This window comes from Vanellus vanellus, assembly GCF_965231255.1.
Source record: "Vanellus vanellus genome assembly, chromosome: 14".
NCBI classification, from domain to species: Eukaryota; Metazoa; Chordata; class Aves; order Charadriiformes; family Charadriidae; genus Vanellus; species Vanellus vanellus.
The window spans coordinates 15,539,172-15,549,421 of NC_138919.1; the positions used below are offsets into that span (position 1 = coordinate 15,539,172).

The 10,250-nt window shown below is 65.1% G+C and overlaps 1 protein-coding gene across 1 annotated transcript; it reads right to left on the reverse strand.

Annotated features, from left to right (window-relative positions):
* Positions 1 to 209: 209 nt before the first annotated feature.
* On the reverse strand, positions 210 to 9,976 carry FSCN1 (fascin actin-bundling protein 1; the record flags this gene model as incomplete). The annotated part of the gene is made up of 5 exons (XM_082490672.1): positions 210 to 412; positions 513 to 680; positions 978 to 1,099; positions 1,582 to 1,738; positions 9,154 to 9,976. 5 exons carry the CDS (start codon positions 9,974 to 9,976, stop codon positions 210 to 212), a joined length of 1,473 nt encoding a protein of 490 aa, XP_082346798.1.
* Between the last annotated feature and the right edge of the window lie 274 nt (positions 9,977 to 10,250).

Consider the following 10,250-nt stretch of genomic DNA (forward strand, 5'->3'; position numbering starts at 1 on the left):
GCTATAGGCAGGCTGCCCCATCCCTTTTCCAGTTCTTACAGGGATTTATAGAGACCCACCTCCCACGTAACGCACCAACTCTACGGCAGGAGGGAAGGGCAAGCCAGTCTGAAAATCCTTTTACAGAGAGGAGAAACAAAACCCCAAAAAGAAACAAAGGACGGAGGAGGGGAAAGAGAAGTTGGCAACGGGAGGTACGCTAAAGTGCATTAATATTCCCAGAGAGTGGAGGCGTCGATGGTGTCGGCGGATGCCTTGAGGACCCCGGCGTGGTCACCCTTCAGGTATTTGCCATTGATTTTGATAGCCACTTTGTTATAGTCGCAGAACTCAAAAAAGAAGTCCACGGGGGTGTCGCTGCTGCTGGTGACGGACGACTCGTTCCCCACCATCCAGTACTTCCCGGTGGTATCTGCGGGCAGAGGGAGAGGGGACAAGGTGGCCCCATGAGCCACCACGGGGACCCCGATGGCCATCGCCCCCCCAGCCCATACCCAACCCCAGCGACTCACCCTTGATGTTGTAGGCCCCATCGTTGAACTCCAGCTGGAAGACGTCGTAGGAGGAGCGGTTGGAGTCCAGGGTGCCGGTCACCTTCCGGCACCCGATGAAGCCGTGCTCGCCGCGGAGGACGATGATGGGCCTGTTGATCAGCTTCATCACAAAATGCTCCGTCTCGCCTGCGCCGGAGAGGAGAAGGGGCCGTGAGAGTGGCCTGGGGGGGGGGTGTGCAGAGCCCGGACCCCTCAGCTGCTGGCAGGAGTGAGGAGGGCGGTCTATGCCCCCCCCCCCCCTCCATTTCTCACCCACCCCATCCGTCCCCCCATCTCACAGCACCTGAAATGGTCATTAAGGAAACTTATCGCCCGCATCCCTGAGCATCGCTTGGAAGAGGAGCCCGGCTCAGGGGAAGGGGGAACTTTGACCGTCCCCTGCCGTCCCAGCGTGGGGTGGGGGTCCCTACGGGGGTCCCTTACCCGCCGTCTCCATGGAGGCCGCCAGCTGCCCGTTCTTCTTCGCCGTCACGTACTTGCCGTTGGCAGCTTTCAGGGTGATGCGCTTGTCGCACCACTCGATGTCAAAATAGCAACTCGCGTTCCTGCGGGGGCAGAGGGGGTGGTCAGCAGGATGCAACGGAAGGGGATGCTGCCAGTGCCACCCCGCTGCCTCCGAAAGGGCCACGGCTGGATCAGGAAACCCTGATTCGATCCATATTAGCGGGATGAGCCACATCGTGGTGGCCGTCCCAATAGGAAGCCCTCGCCCCGCAGGCAGGAGGCAGGTAAGTGCGCTTTTGGGGTTTCTGCCCGTCTCTCAGCTAGTGTAGGGCTGAAGTGCAGGGAAAAGCATTTCCACAGCCCAAACTGGCCGGGAAGGATTACGTGGCCCAAGGGACTTCCCGAGCATCATGGGCAGCAAGCCCCGACACAGCCCCCGCTCCGGGGAATTCACTGCCTTGGCTGGGAAGCATTTCAGGGCAAGCGCCTCGTCTGGAAAATCCCCTCTGGATTTGCCAGGGAGATGCAGAGGGGTCCCCGAAGCCCAGGCACGGCCCTGAGCTGCCGGAGATGGGGGACTCACTTTGTGGAGGCGGTGGACTGGATGCCCCCGTTGGAGGTGAGGGTCCAGTACTTCCCAGTGTAGGTCCTGAAGGCGCATTTCTTGGTGTCCTTGTTGATCTCCAGCTGGTAGGTCTCCTGGTCGCCCTCCTCATCTTGGTTGGCTGAGAGGTCCATCCCTGCGAGGGCAGAGTTAGATGGAGGTGGGGGGTTCCGGGGGGGACCCCAACCCACCTCCGGTGGGTCTGGGTGCGGGGGGCAGCACAGGTAACCCAACTGAGAGGTGCTCCCGCTCCCCTGGGTGAGCTTTGGTGACTCCCGAATCCCTCGCACACATTTCCCCTCTGGCATTTTGGGGTCAAATCCAGGTTTTCCTTTGGCTACTCAAGCATTAAGGCCATAAAGGGGGGCTGGACTGAGCTGAGGCAGCCGTGAGCTTCAGCTGAGGACTCTCCATCTCCATCACGATTAAGCACCGAGCAAAAACCAACTTAAGATATTTCACATGGAAAAGGGCTGTAGTTTTTTTTTTTTTCCCCCCAGAGGTGACAGCCAGGTTATTCAGTCCATTAGCAGAGGTCGCCACACCACCTATGAATCCCCAGCTCGCGGCATGTTTAAGGACCGTGGCACCATTTTTTTGTCCGTAAATTGTCACGGCCCATTGGGGCGGCAAGGCTTGCGGGGGGAGGAGGTTCAGAAAAGCCCTGGGGCGGCCAAGCCCTTCCCTGGCTCCCAAAAAACCATCCCCTGGCTCTGCCGGCAGGGGTGACCTGTCCCTGCACCGAAGGGACGTCGCTGTGGCCACGACCTGGCACTTGATGGCCATTCCCATCCTGGGCACCAGCCTCGGAGGTGGATGTGGCCAGTCCCGGGGCCACCAGCCTCAGTCCGGGGGCCACCACCAGCCCCTCCCCCCGGGCCACGTGCACATCCACCCAGAGGCACTGAGCCCAAGCAAACCTGCTTAGTCAGGGCCAGCGGGGCCAAACCCTCTCCAGAGCTCTCCAGCTCAGTGGATTTCTGCCTAAAAACACTTTTGGGATGGGAGTCACAAGCCGCAGCCAAAGCAAAGAGGCCGAGCCGCCGCGCTGGGTTTCATGCTCGGCCCCCGCTCCTCCCTGCCTAAGTACAGCCACCACGAGCAGAGACAGGCCCCAGTACCACCAGTGGGGCACCGGTCCGTAACCGGTGAGAGCAGCACGGGAGGGGATGGCGACACCGACTGGGTTTAAAGGAACTGGATGAGTTTTTCCGAGCAGAAGGCACCCGCGTCCCTCTCCCGCTGCACGGGTCCGACAGGCTCAAGTCCAACCAAGCACACAACCCTGGAAAGGACACAAAGCCTGTGTGCAACCTTTCTGCCCAAATTTGCCTTTTCCTGGAGACAAGAGCCCGCTCCTGGGGCTGGCAATGTCTTCAGCCCCGCGCTCCTCCACGGTGCATTGCCTCCCGGTTTCTCAGGATTTCGAGCACAGTCGCTGGGAGGGTTTCAGGAACTGCAGCCTTGGTGGCCTTTCTGCACTGAAAAGCCACCAGCAAGTCCCACCTCCCACCAGCTGCACCCCTGGGGAGGGACCATCTGGAACAAGTTGCCCAGAGAAGCTGTGGCTGCCCCATCCCTGGAGGTGTTCAAGGCCCAGTTGGACAGGGCTTGGAGCAACCTGGGCTGGTGGGAGGTGGCCCTGCCCAGGACAGGGGGGTTGGAACTAGATGATCTTCAAGGTCCCTTCCAACCTGAACCATTCTATGATTCTGTGATCTACCTCCACACCAGCTATCAGCCTTGGAAACGGAGATGCCTTCCCCCAGACCCCGCGGTTGGGGCAGACACAGCTACCTGGTGGCTTCCCATCACCCTGCCTGCATCTCATAACGGGCATCCATGTTCCGTCCCGTGGTCCCCGGGGAGCCGCCTCTGCTTTGCATATCAGCCTCCCGCCTTTCCCAAAGGGATTAGGCTTTGAAGGCTTTGCTTTGTTGGCTGTAATCTTATCTCCCACACCCAAACTGCCCTATGGCTGCCACACCGCCGCCTGTTCGCATCCCCTTTTCCCCACCACGCATCCTCCAGCACCTTCTGCAGCACCCGAGGGACACGCAGACCCCCCCTCCCCCTGGTGCTTTGCTCCCCGGGGTATTTGGGGCAGCGCAGGGGGGGGGGAGGGCAGAGGGATGCTGCACGGCCACCAACCCCATCCCCAGTGGCCAAGTCCGAGGCTCGTGTGGTTGCCCCACTCTCGCTGCCTCCCGGGGCCGCCGGGGGCTGAGCCAGCGGTCGGTGGAAACATTTGGTTTTGATTTTGCACCCCCGCCGGGAAAGCAGCGCCGCGGCAGAGCCGTACCACTGCCGGAGAGATGGAGCTGAGCGAGAGAGGGGGACGAGGGGCTCTTGGAGAGGGGGGGGGGCTCATGGAGAGGGACTGGGCTGCGGGAGGGGATGCAGCCCACCACCCAAGGCTGCGGGCACCCCAAAATCCACCAGAGCTGCTGCTGCGGTTTGCCACCCTTTTAGGGGAAGAGCTCCCTGACCCGCAGGCACCACGATGGGGACAGCCTGGGGAGGGGACAGGGGGGTGCTTTGAGCCGCAGAGCAGGATCGGACGGGCTGGAGATGGAGCAGCGAGTGCTGGGAGCCCCCCAGCACCGTCCCCTCTCCCCCAGAGACCCCCACCACGGAGCACAGCGAACCCACCAGCCCTCCCCACCTCCCCACCATGCGGTTGCCCGCGCTCTGGCTGTCGTGCGGAGGTTTGGCTTTCCCCGCAGCCTCGCAGGGCCTGGCGGCAGGAGGGTCTCCCACCGCCCCCTCCCCGAAAGGGGGGCTGGGTTGGGTTACACCGACTCAGCAGAAAGGAATGCAATTACTGCTGGGGCAGGAGGAGGCTTCAAAGGGCTGTAACTGAGCCGGAGCAGGAGGTTTGGGGGGTCACAGCTGGGGAAATGCTGGAGGAAGGATGAGCTGAGAGGTGGCAGGACCATGGCGGGTCCAAGAGAGATGTCCCGGTGTCCCCATCGGGCAGGAGAGAGGCTGTCCCTCCAGCCACCCCCCCCACCCCCCCCCTCTGCTCGTCGCAGCCCAGGGCCGTGGCAGGGAGCCGGCATCTCCCGCAGCGCCCAGCCGAGCCGCTGCCGCTCCAATCAAGCTTTAATTACCGCTCTTGGTAAATTTACAGTCTGGAGCCGGCGTGACTCTCTGCCTGACCTTGACGAAGTTGCTAATTACAGCTGGAGGCTGGGGGGGAGGGGAGGGTGGCACTTCGGGAAGGGCGAGAGCGGGAGGCGCATCTGCGCCCCCCAAAATTCCCCGCGTGCGACGGCCTCCGGCTCTGTCTGCGACACGGGTTTGCTACGGGGGGTCTTGGGGATGACGCAAAGGCTGGAGGTGGGAGCTGGGGGGGCTGAGGCGTGTGTCCCCCCAGGGCTTCCCAACACCGAGCCTCCCCCAGACAAAGCCCCTGGGCTGGAGGTCCCCGGAGAGGAGAGCCGGGGAAGGGCGATGGGGAGGAGAGCCGGCACTGGAGCAGGAATGGGCTTCCCAAGTCCTCAGCTGCCGACGTTTCCAGCCGCTGCCGACCCCTCGGGTTTGCGGGATCGATGCCCCGGCCCTCGCCGCTCTCCAGCCCAGGACAGCGGACGCAGACGGAGGCCCGTGGCCATCCCAGAGCACGCACACGCCTTCCCGCACCTCCCAAAGGGACAAGGCTTCTCCATCCAAAGGAGCAGCAGTTTGCCATGGCCGTGCCAACCTCCATGCCACGAGGGAGGGGCTGCAGACCCATCACGGGGGGCGTTTACAGCACGCAAAAACCTTTCCCCCTACATTAAGTTCATGCAGAGGGTGTCCTATGAGCCATCCTGCGATGGTGAGACCCATGGACACACTCCATGGAGGATGCCAGAGCCTGGGTTGACCACGGCCAACTGGTGGGATGAGCCAGCTGGAGCACCCCCGTACCCAGACCCACGGGGGGGGCAGCCCCACACATCAGGAGCTGCCTCTGCACAGGTTCTGCTCGCTGCCTTCCCATGGCTGGGAGCCGGCAGGGCCCGCAGGCAGCTGCCAGCCCAGCCCAGCACCGGGAGCAGGCGGGATGCTGCACCTTCCCCATCCCCCAACTCCCCAAAAGCCAAGAGGCTCCCTTCCAAAAAATAAAAAAAAAAAACCATTATGCCTAAAAACCCCAGCCCGCCTCCCTCCGAGGGAGCGCCGGCAGCGCCCCGCAAAGCCCCCGAGCCCTCGTGGGAGGCAAGGGCAGGATTTCAGGTCCTCATGCCCCAGCAGCCGGGGGCGGGGGTTGGGGGGGGGCGGCTGCACCCAGCTCTGCCCATGCAGGTCGGGTCCAGTCTCCCCGCAGGGTTCTGGCGCCCTGCACCCCACGCACGCTGCAGCCGCGCACGTGCCCCGAGACTCGGCTTGTCCCCTCCCTGCCCTTCGGACGGGCTTACGCTGCACCCGTAAATAAATTCAAACACGTTTTTGTCTAAAAGCAACAGCCCGGAGCAGCCGGGAATCACGCAGCTCCTCCGCCGGGGGGTGCAGCTCTGCGAAGGGGGTCACGGGTGTGGGGTGAAGGTGAAACACAGATTTCCTGGAAAACCCATCTCTCCTTCCCTATGGATTTCCTGTGTCTTCGTGGTATCCCCCAAGTGCCAACGCGCCACTTGGCATCTCCGGATGAAATGGCCGAGCCCACGCGCCCCCCACCCCAGAGCTGCACCTCTCCACCTCACTGTAGCACCAAGGTGAAGCCGGGGGGAGGGGGGGAATCAACCAGCATCAACCCACCCTGTGCTGGGGGGGACGACACACGACTCCTGGCCCCGGAGCAGAGCTCCCCATTGCCAACCCGGCATGCCCAGGCGCGCTCCCATCACCGCACTGCTCGCTCGCCTCCCCCCTCCTCGGACCCCTCTTCCCGAAATGCTTCACTCCCTGTCGGCCCATCCTCTCCCCCCATGGCGGTGGGGGAGGCAGGCGGCACACCTCGGCCGGGCGGGGGGTTGGCAGGGGCCCAGCGGAGCGGGGAGGACGCCAGCGCTCTGCCCCCGGGACCCTCGCGCCACAAAGAGCCCTTTGTTGCCGCAGCCGGGGCTAGAAAGGAGCCATTGAGCCGGGGAGGAGGCTGCTTTCGGCGGGCAGCACCCCGATTCGGTGCGGTTTGAAGGTGCAGTGGGGAGACGGGGGCTCTCACGGAGCCCGGGGCTCTCCGGGGACCCCGTCCTTCTGCGGCTGGAGGCAGGGGAGAGGTGCCAGGGCCAGCCCCAGCGCTGGCACCCACCTCCTGCTCCCCCTCCCGGGATTGTTGGCGTCGTGGTCCCCAGCGCCCTGTGTGCAGGGATCAGCGACGTCGGCCATCCCCGGGACAGGGAGGAGGCTCCAAGCCAGGAGCTGACTCGGCACTCGTGGGACAGCGCTGTCCCCGAGGCTGGACCCGCTCCAGCTCCCAGCTGCGGGAGCCACAAAAGTCCCCCGTGGGGCCATCCCCGCTCCTCTCATGGGGTCAGCGGGAGCACAGCCACTGCCATCCCTGCTCCGTTCCTGACTCCACGCGGGAACGAGCAGCCTTTTCCCAGGAGCCTGTGCCGAGCCACAGCCGCTCCCTGCCCGCATCCCGCATCCCGCATCCCCGGCGGCCTCCGGCGCATCTGCCAGCAGCCGCGGGGTTATCAGCTCGGCGGGGGAAAGGACTGTCTGGCTGCAACCGCTTCCTCCGGCGGCTGTTTTTTCGGCTGCCTTCTCCATAACCTTGGGACGAGGCCCTTTCCCGACGGGAGAAGGGAGGGCGAGCCCCGGCGAGCAGCAGCTCCCAGCCTCTCCCTGCTGCCGGGCAGGATAAAGCGGGTGGAAACGGCTTTTCTGGCCAAAACGGGACTCCAGTGAGGATGTGCAGCCCCAGCGCGGCCCTCCCCACCGTGTTTTGCTTGGAAAGGGGCCGGGCACAGCCCAGAGCCCCCTGTTGCTGGGGAGATTTGTGCCTTCCCCACCCCCCCCCCCCTTTTCCCACCCCTCACCCCCCATCCATCCCGAATCACACAAAGCCGACGGGTCCGCCAACAGCTCTCCCACCCGCGCCGTGGGGTCCCGTCCCCCGTCCCCCCCCTCCGCACATCTCCCCCCCCCCCACATCTGGTTTTCCCATCTCCGGTGACAAAGGGCTGCAGCAGCCCTTCCCCCCACGGCGCTGCGGCAGCCTCCCGCCATCACCATCCTCCTTCTCCTCCTCCCCCCTCCCCCTCCCCCCCCCAAACCCCTGCGCCTGGGCAAATAGTCCCCACTGCCCATCTTTGCAGGCATTTATATATATATATAAATTTATTTTTTTAAGGGGCTGCTTGGCAGGGCAGGATTTGCTCTAGGAAAGAAGAAAAGCCATGAGCTCCCTGCGAGGAGCTGCCCAGGCACGGATGGGGGTTAAGCTGCAACCTTGAAATATTATATCCACACAAAAGAAAAAAAAAAAAGAAATATATATATATATATATATAAAAATTCCCCGCTGCTTGTTCCTGCAGGCATCGCAGCAGCCAGACGTGCTCGCACCCATCCCGCGCCCGGCGTGTGCCGGCCTGACCCGGCCATGTGCCCCCCTGGGCTCGCAAGCCTCGTGGCAAGTAGCCCTGTACCTCCAGCATCGCCCTGCCTGCAGAGTGGGGGACACCCCCCCCCACCACCACCCCTCCAGCGAGCACCCCTCAAGCTGGGGGGATGGGGGAGGGGAGGGGGGGGATGCAGGCTGGGTGCTGGGAGAAGGGCGGGCGACCATGTGGCCGGGGAGCAGCACCGGGTGGCGAGTTGCGGGGGGACGCGGGGGGGGCAGCCGATGGCTCAGGGATGCTCGGGGAAGGGGGAGTTTGGTGGAGGCTTTGTTGGGTGAACAATGGGCTCCGCAGGTAGGAAGGCGATGGATGGCAGCCCTGCCTCCTTCATGGCATGGGAAGACCCCATCCACCCCCCCAACCCTCTCCCCTCCCCCTCCCCGTCCATCCCTGCACCCCAAGGCACACCCCTCACCATTCCCCCCCCCCCCCCCCCTCAGGGCGCCCTGCGGAGGCGATGCTGGAGGGATGGGGGGTGCTGGAGGGATGGGGGGCCCCCAGGCAGGCGACGCTGGAGGGGGATGGGAGAGGGAATGTGGGAGGGGTGCGGGGGGGGGGGGGGCAGGATGATGGAGGGATTGGGGGAGGGGCGGCGGCAGCCATGCTGGAGGGGTGAGGGGGGTGCCCTGGGGAGATGGTGACTACAGGGGTGTGAAGAGGGGCTCAAGGGGGGGGGGGGACGTAAGAGACCCTAAAGAGGTGACGCCGGAGGGATGCAGGAGGGCACCCTGTGGGGTTGCTGCTGCAGGGAGGCAGGGGATGCTGGGGGGATGGGAGGGGGCTGCCGGGGGAGGGGGGGGGGGGGCGCTCCGAAGGGATGCAGGGGATGCGCAGGAGGTGATGCCGGAGGGATGCAGGGGGGGCAGCTCGGGGCGCGCCATGCCCCGATGCCGGGGGGGATTCAGGGGCTCACCCCGGGGCGGCGACACCCCAGGGACTTAGGGGTGGCCGAGGCGCGTCGCGTGTGTGTGTGTGTGTCCCCATCCCCTCGTACCTTGCCGGGTGGAGACGTTCCTGTCGTTGCCGGCCCGGAGCACGACCTGCGGGCAGCTCTGTTCGAGGGCGAAGAGCTCGTCCTTGCCCACCTTGGCGCTCTTGCCCGCCTTGAGGGTGCCGCTGGGTCCCGAGGGGGCGAGGTAGCGACCCTCCCCGTCGCGAAAGGCCACCTTCCCGCAGCGAAACTCGAGGGTGAAGGCGGTACCGGGCTCGGCGGCGGGGACCAGGCGACCGTCGCAGCGGAGCAGGCGGTGGTCGCAGCTCTGCAGGCTGTACCGCTGCTCCACGAAGAGGAGGGTGATGAGGGCATCCACCCCCCACGGCACGTCGCGGTCCACGGCCAGCTCGTCGCGGCGGGGTCCCAGGTGGGCGTAGCGTTTGCGGGCCAGGCTGTAGAGGTTGGCCTGGGGATGCATGGCCAGGTGGACGCTCCATTTCTCGGTGGCCGAGACGGCGGGGGCGAAGCAGGAGAGGCGGTCCTCGGTGCCGCCGAAGAAACGGCGGTGGGGTTCGGACTGCAGCGACCAGCGCCCGTCGCCGTGAGCCACCACCAAGAAGCGACAGTCGGGACCCGGCTCTTCGCTGTCGCAGCTCACCCGGCCGTCCTTGTCGGCCGCCAGGTACCGGCCCAGGTGGCTTTTGAGCAGCACGGCGCTGGAGTCCTCCCCGTCCTGCTCCAGCGTCCAGATCTGCTTCTTCTTCATGCTGGCGGCCGAGGCGTTCACCTTGAACCCGAAAGCCTCCGCCGTCAGGTACTTGTTGCTGCAGTTGATGAGCCCGAACTGGATCTGCACCGGCTCCGCCGTCCCGTTCGCCGTCATCCTGCCGCCGCCGCCACCGACCGCCGCTGCCGTCGCGCCCGCCCCGACGCCGCCTTTATAGCGCTGCCGCCGCGGCACCGCCTTCCCCCCCCCCCCCCGCTCCTCCGCTCGCTGGGGCCGCCCCCCCCCTGCTGAGACCCCCCCTCTCCACGCCCGCCCGCCCCCTCCGGCCTCCGCCGCTGCCTCCCCCCCCCCCTCCCGCCGCCCCCCAGAGCCCCGCAGTGGGGCAGGACCCCTCCCGGTGGAGCAAGAGCCCCCTTGAATAGCAGGACCC